The sequence below is a fragment of the Stegostoma tigrinum genome, chromosome 11 (genome assembly GCF_030684315.1).
Source record: "Stegostoma tigrinum isolate sSteTig4 chromosome 11, sSteTig4.hap1, whole genome shotgun sequence".
Lineage (NCBI taxonomy): Eukaryota > Metazoa > Chordata > Chondrichthyes > Orectolobiformes > Stegostomatidae > Stegostoma > Stegostoma tigrinum.
This window is the reverse complement of record NC_081364.1, coordinates 31,154,411-31,168,264: the sequence shown is the minus strand read 5'-3', so window position 1 is coordinate 31,168,264 and position 13,854 is coordinate 31,154,411. Positions and strand designations below refer to the sequence as shown.

The window sequence follows — 13,854 nt, the reverse complement described above, 5'->3', positions numbered from 1 at the left end:
TGTATCACTGTACCACAATTAAAATTCTCCAGGCCTCCGATTTCTTATAGATTGGAAGATACAACGTCAAACAAAATATTTTCAAAATTAAGATATATGCAAATTGTTAATTTATTAAATTGAACATATAAAAAAGGAGTCTCGACTACCAGGAATGCATACTAGGATATTATGGATGACAAGCTGAGTTATTTCATGATCATTCTAGGTGGAAATCATGCAGAACATATATAAGATTTCCTACATAAGATTTTCTCCCTGCATAATATTTACCCCTGCAAAGTTACAGACCAGTGACCCAGGAATTTAGAGTAAAGATTCAGAGAACATAAGTTCAAATTCCAACATGGAATTTGAGAATTTGGACTTTTAACATCTGCAATTAAAAAAATCAGTAAAATTAGCCCACAAACTAGGAGAGCGATTCACAATTATCCTTTAGACAGGAAAAAACAATATCCTTACACAGTTTGGCCTGTCACTTCTGTCTCATACCATCCTAGTTGACACTTTATCCTTTGAACTGTCTATCAAGTCAATCAATTTTACCAAATCATCACAAAAAATATTTTCACTGTGTGGATGTGAGGTTCAAGAAAGCCATCATCCATCACCTTTATCAAGCTATGTAGGGAGGAACAATAAATGTCATGCCAGTGATTCTCTCATCCTGAAGCTGTTGATGATTCCTGCTTGAAGTAAACATTTGTAAAATTAACCCCAATATGCCAGATATGTAGATACCAGAAACTATCATTGAGCAGCAAAATGCTTCTGCATTAAATAATATGTGATGCTAGAGTATAATAAAATCTTGGGTATTTATGCCTTTATCTGAAGCCTTCAGACGAAGTCGTTATAAGTATTGTTTTTCAAAGCAGCCAAAACTTTGTATATTCAGTTAATCAATAGGTTATCATTGCTGAAGTTGATATTGCTTCTGGGACTTGTGGGGTGAAACTGTACTGTATGATTGTTGTGGAATAACATAAATTTTTGTATGAAACTCTTTCATCTAATAATGTAATAGAAATACTAAGCCAATTGAAAATTGCTTTTCCAATCAATGAATAGCATGGCTTGTGTAGATTTTTAGTTCATTTGTAACAACAATCAAAAAAAAGCAAATAAACTAGGAGATGTCTGTTACTGACAAATAACTTAGTTGGCAGTTATAGTCATTTGATAACATGCAAAAAATGAGGTGTTGCAAGAGTTAAAATTTAAGATTTCTTGAAAAAAACTACGATGGTTTGAGTTTTGCCTTTATGGTTTAGCTGAACCTTTTAATTGGGTCATATTTTAAAATTGTTTATGTTTAATTTACTTCCTATTCAGTACATACTACGGCAAAGTTGTTGCAACTTTATATCTGGCTCATAACAGAGCTCATCCATGCTGGATGGAGCAAGTTATAATAATAACTTTAATATAATTTTTGTGATATATACTTTAAAACTATAAAAATACATATAAAATATGTAAACATTTCAATGTTCCTGTAAATGAAATTCCCTGAGCTACTTTTCCGTGAAGCATTGGAATATAACAAAAGAGCTTTTTGCTTGCTCTTCCAAACAATGAATATACAACAGTAACTATTGTAATTCTTTTCCCTTTGCAGTTTATGAGCTTCCTGAAGTGTCTGGGGGTGAAGTTTGCGGAAAGGGAATAAAATCCCCGATTATTGAAAATAAAATGGAATCCATCAAAAGAAATGTAATTGTTTGTCAAAACCAGAATCTGAAATGAAAACCTAAATAATAAAATCTGAATATGTTATTTTATATGTGATCCATTACTTAAGCCATAAATTTAAATCCAGTATCCTCAAATTTACAAAATTCAGAATATATGCCATATTGAGTGCTGCTTTAGAAGCAGTTTTTGTTTAAGAAATACATCAAAGACAGCTAAGGTCTTTGTATAAAATAAATAAGAAATTAAGAGATGAACAAATAGGATAGTCTTTCATTTACCTCCTGTTTGTCCTTTCCTGGGGATAACGATTCATGTTTGCTTAGAGTCCCGTGGGTTCTGGCCTACACCCAATACTTTACCCAATTTAATAATTCATAATATATGATATTAGACCATAAATCTCACTAAGCAATTTAACTGTGTGGATACATTGTAGCTATATTCAGTTTGCTACTCTCCAGCACCCTGACATGCACTTCATCAGGGCATTGACTTCCAATGGACAGAGAAACACAGGAGCAGGAGTTTGCCATTCAGCTTTCAGGCCTGTTCTGCCATCCCAGTTCATGGCCGACCATCTGCCTCAACACCTTTTTCCTCCACCATAACCATATCCAATGATGTCATTAATATCTAAAAGCCTTTCAGTCTTACTCTTGAATACACTCAATGACTGAGCATCCACAGCCACGTGAGATAGAGAATGGGAAACATAAGATCATGTGTTTATCTTTCTTCAGCTTCTCACCAAAATCTGGAGAAACCTGAGTAGATTATGAATCCATTGTAATTTGGTATGATATTACATAGGTAGACCCTTTATTGTACTTGCAAATAGAAGTGAGTACTTGCATTAATGCCAAACTCCTGCCTTCTCTGCCACAAGTAAGGCTAAATATTTACAAATTGATAAGCTGCAGAAGACAATGACTCACATGTGGTATATGAAAGCTATTATAACTACCTCCTCCCTTCAGTGTGATGAGACCCTTTCAGTATAAATGCTGTAAATATAAAGTTACAACATTAATTCAAGTCTGCTACATGCAAAGAGAGCACCAATCTGCTCTCCGTTAATGGGGATATTTTGCACAGCCAAAATTCTCATGATTGACACACATGATGGATGTTGAATTTTTACATATTAATTGTTGGACACTGCAAATTGATCAGAATAATGTGCTTTATCTGGGTACAAAACTCAGTTTAATGGAACTTTTAAATGACAAATGGGAGCTATCGTTGCACAGTAAATATGAACTCTAGGAGCAATGGAAACAATCTGCTTCTTTTTAATTCCCTGTAGTGTTCTCAGGGTTGTAATGCAGTGTTCATAAATCAAGCATTTGGAGTCCATTCTCATCAACCATCCAAGCACAAGGACATAACTGGTCTACATGCAGCTTTTTTTCATGAAATGTAATAATTTTTACCGATTGAAAATGATTAAACTTGCAAACTTAGTAGTCACAACATTTGCATTGGCCTAGCAAAAGCAAAGTTTATACATTAACTGAAATCACCACTTAGAGGCATCTAACCTCAGTTGGCAAATAGACTGCAATTTATATCTGATGTTTTAGAATTGGAAAAAAATGATTACGTTCTGTCACATCTTTTCGGAAGCACAGCTTCTCATGATGGATTGTAAAACAGCATTAATTATGTCCCAACAGAGTTCTACAGACATTCTGGAAGTGCAGAAGGCAACTTGGATATTTAGAATTTTCAAAAAAGTAAAATAAAGAAGCTTCATTAGATGTTTGACTCAAAGCTGTACTGCTAGTAATTATTCCATGTTCAGTACAGAAACTGGCCAAGATGTTATTTTTAAAATGTTGGGCTTTAAACTGTCAGTAGATCTGAAGATGTTCCAGTCTACAGAGACCAACCACTTACTAAAAAAATCAATTCACCCCCTGATTCTTGAATATTTGAGTCTGAAGTGTAGTTGTGTTGAAATTTAGACTTTAGACAAATGAAATAAATATTTTGATAACAACTGTCTATATTTGAAAATATTGCTCTGTACAAACAAAATCTCTGAAGCCTAATGAATAGCATAGCTTAAGACTGATAAATTTACTTCACAAAGACAGCCAGATCAATCTTAGATTTTCATACTGGGGCAAGATGTGACCTGCTTGCAATATACATGGGTTTGTCTTGTATTGATTACAACCTGTTTGAAGTTCAGGAACAATTTATTTAGATTTTGCTCTCCAGTTTTTCATTATAATGTTAAAATAGGTAATAATTAAAGATTGTAGCTGTTAATTATTCAATTTTATATGTTGGATGAGGAATGGATATGGTGCCAATTTACTATCCAACATATAAACTTATTGAACTTGCTTATAATTGATTAGCTTTTCTTAGGCTGTAATTCAATCATCAAAACTCAAGAACATGCAAGCAAGTTCTTGCAACCTTTTCTTATAATTAAGTTCTTTAAGCCTGAATTTCATTTCTGTGACTCTATGCTGCTGACCTCCAAAATCAATGGGTCAGCTTTTGCCATAATGGTGGCTGAACTAATGACTCCTAGAGAACTATTTGTTGCATAATCTGCAATTCCACACAGTAAGCTTTCCAAAATAGCATATATTGGATGATGTTTTTGATAAATTTTCTGCATCTCTCCATTACTTGCTTATTAACTCATCAGAAAAATTTAAGTCCAATTATTAAGAGCAAAGCAGCCTTATAATGTTGTCATAATTGTTAATGATTGCCAAGTCAACCTGTTCTTGAGGAAGTAAACAACAATAAGCAAGGTGTTTCGTTTATTGAAGCTACAATTTGTTTTAAATTTGTAAGTTTTTTTTTCCTTTTTATCTCTTTTTCTTCTCTTTTTCAATGTAATTTTTCATTGTATTTCTTTGAATGTATAGAACATAGAACATAGAACATAGAACAGTACAGCAAAGAACAGGCCCTTCAGCCCACAATATTGTGCCGACCATTGATCCTCATGTATGCACCCTCAAATTTCTGTGACCATATGCATGTCCAGCAGTCTCTTAAATGACCCCAATGACCTTGCTTCCACAACTGCTGCTGGCAACGCATTCCATGCTCTCACAACTCTCTGCGTAAAGAACCTGCCTCTGACATCCCCTCTATACTTTCCACCAACCAGCTTAAAACTATGACCCCTCGTGCTAGCCATTTCTGCCCTGGGAAATAGTCTCTGGCTATCAAATCTATCCATGCCTCTCATTATCTTGTATACCTCAATTAGGTCACCTCTCCTCCTCCTTTTCTCCAATGAAAAGAGACCGAGCTCAGTCAACCTCTCTTCATAAGATAAGCCCTCCAGTCCAGGCAGCATCCTGGTAAACCTCCTCTGAACCCTCTCCAAAGCATCCACATCTTTCCTATAATAGGGCGCCCAGAACTGGACGCAGTATTCCAAGTGCGGTCTAACCAAAGTTTTATAGAGCTGCAACAAGATCTCACGACTCTTAAACTCAATCCCCCTGTTAATGAAAGCCAAAACACCATATGCTTTCTTAACAACCCTGTCCACTTGGGTGGCCATTTTAAGGGATCTATGTATCTGCACACCAAGATCCCTCTGTTCCTCCACGCTGCCAAGAATCCTATCCTTAATCCTGTACTCAGCTTTCAAATTCGACCTTCCAAAATGCATCACCAAAATGCATGTATGACAATGAATTCTCCTAATTTACCCTCTTTCTCAGTCCCTTCCTCTGTTTTTCCATCAGTCTTTAAATCTCAATGGTTAGAGGCTCAACAACCATCCCATTATTCATTAAAGTACTTGGTTTCTTTTGTTCCACCATTATCAGCTGGTCCTTTCCAGAAATCTGCAGACAAAAAAAGGGAAAAAGCAGGCGTGAATAGGTCTAACCAACAAGTCTGTGTGATGCATCACTCCAGCAAAGGCTAACCTAATATATATGATGAAAAATAAAATCAGTGGTCAAGGTGGGGTTTGACTAAAATTCTGTAAAACTGAAGCATTGCTTCATTACTTTTGTCTTACAATCCACTTGAAATAAAGGCCAGTGTTTAATTTGTCTTTTTATATCTGTGCACTAACTTTCGTGATTTGTGTATATGAATGCTCTGCTCCCGTTTCTCCTTCACAAATCCTATTTTCTGATCCTTAAGCAATAATTACAGTTTGTCTTTTGCGATCTGAAGTGGATGACCTAATGCTTTTGCATGCTTAACTCCATCTGCCACTCACTTAGTTTTTTGATCCTTTGTAATTTCTTTTCTTATTTCAAGAATAATATAGACTTCAGAAGTAAACTACATTTGTTCTTTCCACTGGGACTTGGAGCAATTGAAACTTAGGTAGGCCCATGCTATGGCAAAAAAAGAATTGCACAAGTCTAACATAAATAGCATATAAAACAATTAGGTATGAAATGTTTTCCTCTTTGTCCGCCTTAGTTTGAGCAATAAATTGTAGAAGTCTAGTCTTTCCACAATCTCTCCAACAAAGACACCATGGAGAAGTGAAGCAACCTCGTCGCCAATTCTTACTATCTCAGAGTTAATTCAGTTCTCGAATGTTTTAAATATCATCGTAGTCTGGGTATCATTTGACTGAAAAACAGTGTTTGATATATCACTAAGCATTTTAATATTGTATTTTCCTGTGCACTATGACTATAAATACTGAACTTTTAACTTTTATTTTAATCATGATTAAGAGCACTTCCCATTGTCTGAGATAACAAAGGGTAGAGCTGGATGAACACAGCAGGCCAAGCAGCATCAGAGCAGCAGGAAAGCTGATGTTTCAGGCCTAGACCCTTCCTGAAGAAGGGTCTCGACCCGAAACGTCAGCTTTCCTGCTTTTCTGATGCTGCTTGGCCTGCTGTGTTCATCCAGCTCTCCACCTTGTTATCTCAGATTCTGCAGCAAATGCAGTTCTTACTAACTTTGAAACACTTTTTCCATTGTCTTACTGTTTCCCCATAGAAACCATATCCTGGGTACATAATATTCAAGGTAAATTTGCACTCTTTTTCACTGGGCTTTCTAGGGCCTTCCTAAGTTAGGGAATACAGCTATGCAAAACATGTAGGAAATACAGGATGTATGACAGCAAAGTATAACTATCCCCATAATTTGAAAAAGATTAGTCACAAGGTTATAACCAAGTCCTGCAGCAGCTGATTTGGCTTGATAGCATCACACTGTGAATCATTGTTTATATTAATTGTGATTCAATTTCCATTCAAGAAGTTATAGCAGAAGCACTAATCAAACCTTTTTTTCATAAGGTGGAGGAAATGCATTATCAAGATACAGCTAATATTTTTATGACATGTTTTAATCTGGTAATTTGAGGCCAATTTCTAGAGCAGTGATAATGGGAACTGCAGATGCTGGAGAATCCAAGATAATAAAATGTGTGGCTGGATGAACACAGCAGGCCAAGCAGCATCTCAGGAGCACAAAAGCTGACGTTTCGGGCCTAGACCCTTCATCAGAGAGGGGGATGGGGTGAGGGTTCTGGAATAAATAGGGAGAGAGGGGGAGGCGGACCGAAGATGGAGAGAAAAGAAGATAGGTGGAGAGGAGAGTATAGGTGGGGAGGTAGGGAGGGGATAGGTCAGTCCAGGGAAGACGGACAGGTCAAGGAGGTGGGATGAGGTTAGTAGGTGGGAGATGGAGGTGCAGCTTGGGGTGGGAGGAAGGGATGGGTGAGGAAGAACAGATTAGGGAGGCAGAGACAGGTTGGACTGGTTTTGGGATGCAGTGGGTGGAGGGGAAGAGCTGGGCTGGTTGTGTGGTGCAGTGGGGGGAGGGGATGAACCGGGCTGGTTTTGGGATGCGGTGGGGGAAGGGGAGATTTTGAAGCTGGTGAAGTCCACATTGATACCATTGGGCTGCAGGGTTCCCAAGCGGAATATGAGTTGCTGTTCCTGCAACCTTCGGTGGCATCATTGTGGCACTGCAGGAGGCCCATGATGGACATGTCATCTAAAGAATGGGAGGGGGAGTGGAAATGGTTTGCGACTGGGAGGTGCAGTTGTTTATTGCGAACCGAGCGGAGGTGTTCTGCAAAGTGGTCCCCAAGCCTCCGCTTGGTTTCTCCAATGTAGAGGAAGCCACACCGGGTACAGTGGATGCGGTATACCACATTGGCAGATGTGCAGGTGAACCTCTGCTTAATGTGGAAAGTCATCTTGGGGCCTGGGATAGGGGTGAGGGAGGTGGTGTGGGGGCAAGTGTAGCATTTCCTGCGGTTGCAGGGGAAGGTGCCGGGTGTGGTGGGGTTGGAGGGCAGTGTGGAGCGAACAAGGGAGTCACGGAGAGAGTGGTCTCTCCGAAAAGCAGACAGGGGTGGGGATGGAAAAATGTCCTGGGTGGTGGGGTCGGATTGTAGATGGCAGAAGTGTCGGAGGATCATGCGTTGTATCCGGAGGTTGGTGGGGTGGTGTGTGAGAACGAGGGGGATCCTCTTTGGGCGGTTGTGGCGGGGGCGGGGTGTGAGGGATGTGTTGCGGGAAATGCGGGAGACGCGGTCAAGGGCGTTCTTGACCACTGTGGGGGGAAAGTTGCGGTCCTTGAAGAACTTGGACATCTGGGATGTGCGGGAGTGGAATGTCTTGTCGTGGGAGCAGATGTGGCGGAGGCGGAGGAATTGGGAATAGGGGATGGAATTTTTGCAGGAGGGTGGGTGGGAGGAGATGTATTGTAGGTAGCTGTGTGAGTCGGTGGGCTTGAAATGGACATCAGTTACAAGCTGGTTGCCTGAGATGGAGACTGAGAGATCCAGGAAGGTGAGGGATGTGCTGGAGATGGCCCAGGTGAACTGAAGGTTGGGGTGGAAGGTGTTGGTGAAGTGGATGAACTGTTCGAGCTCCTCTGGGGAGCAACAGGCGGCGCCGATACAGTCATCAGTGTAACGGAGGAAGAGGTGGGGTTTGGGGCCTGTGTAGGTGCGGAAGAGGGACTGTTCCACGTAACCTACAAAGAGGCAGGCATCGCTGGGGCCCATGCGGGTGCCCATGGCCACCCCCTTAGTCTGTAGGAAGTGGGAGGAATCGAAAGAGAAGTTGTTGAGTGTGAGGACGAGTTCGGCTAGGCGGATGAGGCTGTCGGTGGAGGGGGACTGGTCGGGCCTGCGGGACAGGAAGAAGCGGAGGGCCTTGAGGCCATCTGCATGCGGGATGCAGGTGTATAGGGACTGGACGTCCATGGTGAAAATGAGGTGTTGGGGGCCAGGGAATTGGAAGTCCTGGAGGAGGTGGAGGCATGGGTGGTGTCACGGATGTAGGTAGGGAGTTCCTGGACCAAAGGGGAGAAAATGGAGTCCAGATAGGTGGAGAGGAGTTCAGTGGGGCAGGAGCAGGCTGAGATGATGGGTCGACCAGGGCAGGCAGGTTTGTGGATTTTGGGAAGGAGATAGAAACGGGCCGTGCGGGGTTGGGGAACAATGAGGTTGGAGGCTGTGGGTGGGAGGTCCCCTGAGGTGATGAGGTCATGAATGGTGTTGGAAATGATGGTTTGGTGCTCGGGTGTGGGGTCATGATCGAGGGGGCGGTAGGAGGTGGTGTCGGAGAGTTGGCGTCTGGCCTCGGCGATGTAGAGGTCAGTGCGCCATACTACCACTGTGCCACCCTTGTCTGCGGATTTGATGGTGAGGTTGGGGTTGGAGCGGAGGGAGCGGAGTTCCAGTTCCTCCCCTCCCCCCACTGCACCACACAACCAGCCCAGCTCTTCCCCTCCACCCAATGCATCCCAAAACCAGTCCACCTGTCTCTGCCTCCCTAACCTGTTCTTCCTCACCCATCCCTTCCTCCCACCCCAAGCTGCACCTCCATCTCCCACCTACTAACCTCATCCCACCTCCTTGACCTGTCCGTCTTCCCTGGACTGACCTATCCCCTCCCTACCTCCCCACCTATACTCTCCTCTCCACCTATCTTCTTTTCTCTCCATCTTCTGTCCGCCTCCCCCTGTTTCCCTATTTATTCCAGAACCCTCACCCCATCCCCCTCTCTGATGAAGGGTCTAGGCCCGAAATGTCAGCTTTTGTGCTCCTGAGATGCTGCTTGGCCTGCTGTGTTCATCCAGCCGCACATTTTATTATCTTTTCTAGAGCAGTTTGCTGAAATGGTTCTCCAGTGCAGACTATTATTCCCATTGCTGTTGAAAACCAGTATTTATAGACCAGCTTAATGTCTCCCTCAGGATGCTGCAAACATTTCACAACAAATAAATTACTTTTGATGTCTAATCCTAGTAAACATGACAGCCATCTCATAGATAGCCAGATCTCGTAAACAGCAAATAAAAGAATTTGTCTTTTGATGTCATTGTTTGTGGGAGGTATGTTAACCAGAAGACCCCCAGAATTTTCTGCTTTCTAAATATTTCTACAGGAGCTTAATTTCTATAATCAATTTACACAATAGTTATTTGCATTGTGGGTTATATTTGTAATAAATACACATAATTGTGTATACACAACTGTTTTAAAGTTGCTCTTTGAACAACAGCATTACTTTTATTGTAAATACTTTTCCTGTTGGATTGGAAAAACTGAGAAATTACCGTTTATGTCAGTAGAACCAGAGCTCATTCACCTAATATATAGATGCAAGTAGTAGTGTTTTTGTCATTCAGCTCTTGGTAACTGTTTCTTTTCCAGTTACTTTTCCAAACAGAAGGTTTTGCAGTTTTAAATCCATATTGTTGTCAAACTAAAAATGCTGTGGTAGTTCCCCGAGGAGTTCATCACCAACTGGTCAATTGATCAGACCTCTGATTTTAAAAAAAATCATTAATGGCAACACTCTTCATTGCTCCCTCTGAGATATATATGTCTTCATGTTTTGGCACTGCTCTCCTTAAGCCTGTTGAACATGAATTTCAAGGAAATAATGAAGTGATGGAAGTTAGCCATGTGATTAACACAGTGCAACTGAAGTAATTCAACATGATTTGTGTGTGTACATGCACGAAGCACCTTGTCTGTTTTAATGAGCCAAACTGATGTACAGTTGTTGACCTAAAACTGATGTACAATTTTAAAACAGATTGCAAGACTTGTGAAAATATAGGTTCCTATCCATATTTCAAACTTTTGGACCTATATTTCCAAATGGTTTTCACTACGGTGCCTTTAGGTAATCATGTATTTGGACCTGGTTAAATCTTGAGTTGATAGCCATGTACAGAAATAATCAGCCCAGCAAATATAGATTCTGCTTAAATATCAAAACATATTGGAGATTCAGTAGAGGCATTGGTCAACTGACTTCTGATTTGAAGAGCTAGTATTAATAGATTTCTTCCCTTCAAATTTAAAGTTCATGCAGTATTTTCTAGAAGAAATTATTTACACTTGTGGTAGTAATTGTGACAAATTAGTTAATAGGTTTAGTCAACTGTCTGGAATACTAATCAAAGTGTTTTTTTTTTAAAAGAACACATCAGTGTTACTGCAATAAAGAAACTTCCATAACTTTTTGCTCTGTGAATATTGAATGAGATATTAGACATCTAGATGGTGTCAAATACTGGGCCATATATAAACCTATGACAGTATGAGATGTGTCGGTCAGAATTGCAGAATTTGAATTCAGTTTTCAGCAGATTCTGGGAATTTAAAATACTTATCTCCTGTGTCTGAGAGTCAGTCAGCCTGAGGTGACAGAGACTAAGTAGGAATTTTAGGTTGGGGGTATGTTTCTCAGGGGCTGAATTTTACCGTCCTCTGCCTGGTCTGTTTTTGGCCAGGGGGTGGAAGTGCAGTACATAAAATATGATGGTTAGTCCACTGCTTTCCAGCTCACCCTGACACATTCCTCACAAAACAGTTGACACACATCATTTTTGAAAAAAGTAACTAATGCTATTTGGGCTTGTTAACAAACAAATTGATCCAAATATTATGTTTATATTCTTAATCAAACCGTCTTTTGGCATGGGCAGGCCAGATGGAGTGGGTATGCCTTTTCCACGAGGTTGCTTTAAAAAGTGGAAAAGAACATTGTGCTTCAAGGGCTGCCCTGTGCACCCCCTCAGCGTACTACCCCACCTCTATCACCAAAACCTGCCACCTCTACTCCCTGCTCTCCAAGGTCACTGATGTTACCCCAAACAAAGCCAATAACTTAATTGGATCATGGTGCTACAGCTGCCTTCAATCAGAGTTCTGGGCTTTGTGGGGCAAGGAGGGGGCAGGTTTGGAGCTTCTGGGACTTTGATGGCTGCAGTTGGGCTAGTGGCTCCTGGAAGTATTGTTCCCTCCTGCGGAGGGGCAGAAGTCCCACTCTCTGCTTATAACACCTACAATATGGAATTGCTGTGGGATATCTGGGATATTCACTCAGATCTTGTTTGGTTGGGGTCAACCGGCATCTCACTTTTTTTCTGCGTCAGACGGTGATCAAGCAGGATTCCCCGCGCCCCCCTCCTTCCATTCCCCAGCAAACTTCAGCACTAGGTGAACCACTGAGCATGTGGTGCTAATACAGTTGGGTACCCTTGAGTGGGGTGGACAGGTGGGAGGTGAGATTCTGGGGAATATAGATTGGAGGTGTTTCAGTCTGGTGGGTGGGGTGGTGTTTAGAGGTTGGTGGCATGGGGGGAGATTGGGGGTAATGAAGCCATGGAAGCGAACTGTTTCCGGAACCCTGTTCTTGCTTTAACCCCTTCCTCTCTGCTGTTTCTTCCAGATGGTCTATAACCTGGCGGATGTGGCCTGCAAGTGCCACGGGGTGTCGGGTTCTTGCAGCCTGAAGACCTGCTGGTTACAGTTAGCTGACTTCCGCAAAGTGGGCGATGCGCTCAAGGAGAAATACGACAGTGCCACCGCCATGAGACTGAATGGCCGCGGCAAACTGGTTCAGGTGAACAGCCGCTTCAACCCACCCACCGCTCTGGACCTGGTCTATGTCGACCAGAGTCCTGACTACTGTGTCCGCAACGAAAGCACCGGCTCCCTGGGCACGCAAGGCCGCCTGTGCAACAAGACCTCCGAGGGCATGGACGGCTGTGCGCTGATGTGTTGTGGCCGGGGTTATGACCAATTCAAGACGGTTCGCACCGAGCGCTGCCACTGCAAATTCCACTGGTGCTGCTATGTCAAGTGCAAAAAGTGCACAGAAGTGGTCGATCAGTTTGTCTGCAAATAACCAACACCCCTCCCCCTCTAAACAATGAAAAAAAACCCTGTAGCTACAGAGAGAAAGAGAGACCTTGAGAAATTCGAGACTCCTAGGAATTGGGCTGCAACGCGCGAACTGCCTCTTAATATTTCAGCTAATGAAAAGCAAAATGATCAAACCAAAAGCCAACTGCAAAATTATGTGAACTTTTAGCTTTAAAGAAGACCCATTTAAATGCATTTAGCGCCAAACACTGACTAATATGGAAGTAGAAAGCAATGGGAGACGGGTCTGCTCAATTGTCGAACATCTGGAGACTATGATCATCACTGAACGTGGTCAGAAAGCAACCTAGAAACAGGGCTTTTATCTCAACGTGCACTCAACAGCGCCCCGCCTTGAACTCTCTCCAAGTGCAGATTGGTCCAGTGGGAATGATCGGTGTTGATCTGAGCACGGAAACAATGTGAACTCTCTTAACACACTTGCTCTTTAAAGAGAGGGGCTGCACCCCCACCAACCTAGAAGGGAGCAAATTTCGAAAATAAATGTGTCAATCTATTTTTGCATTTCAGAAAATTCACTAAAAAGCCAATGTTGCTGACGATCACTGATTGGCTGTCCCGAGATGTAAACTTCACAGAAGTTTCCTGGGTTCCTGTGTCGCTTTTTAATATTTAAAAGCATTAAGTCCTGGCTTGCCATGTATTTATTTTGCGGAAAATATTCGCTGTGGTGGCTGTCTGGTTTCTATGTATTTAAACCAGTTAAGTCCACACAATGCTCAGACTGGGAGAGTTTTAGCACAGATGGACATTAGAGAACATCTTTCATTGCAATATTTTAGTTTCCAAAATAATAAATAAATAACTGCAGGTCGAAAATGGGAGGACTTGCTGGTATGGTAAACTATATATTACGGGCAAACTAAGGTTTATTGGTGTCTAATATTCCAACTTTGTATATACGTCTACAATCAGCGATTTAAATTGTATTTATTTACAGTTATATCTAGATTAGATTTGTCTAAATCTGCATTTTA

The 13,854-nt window shown here is 41.5% G+C and overlaps 1 protein-coding gene across 10 annotated transcripts in view; it reads left to right on the top strand.

The window, feature by feature from the left end:
- wnt5a (wingless-type MMTV integration site family, member 5a) overlaps window positions 1–13,254 on the top strand; it is a 33,196-nt gene extending 19,942 nt beyond the window's left edge. For all 10 annotated transcript variants that reach the window (XM_048547536.2, XM_048547544.2, XM_059649886.1 and 7 more), the window contains one exon: window positions 12,381–13,254. In XM_048547536.2, the coding sequence (XP_048403493.1) occupies window positions 12,381–12,839 (459 nt within the window). In that variant the 3' untranslated portion in view covers window positions 12,840–13,254. The remainder of the gene's footprint in view (window positions 1–12,380) is intronic.
- The last annotated feature ends 600 nt before the right edge of the window (window positions 13,255–13,854 follow it).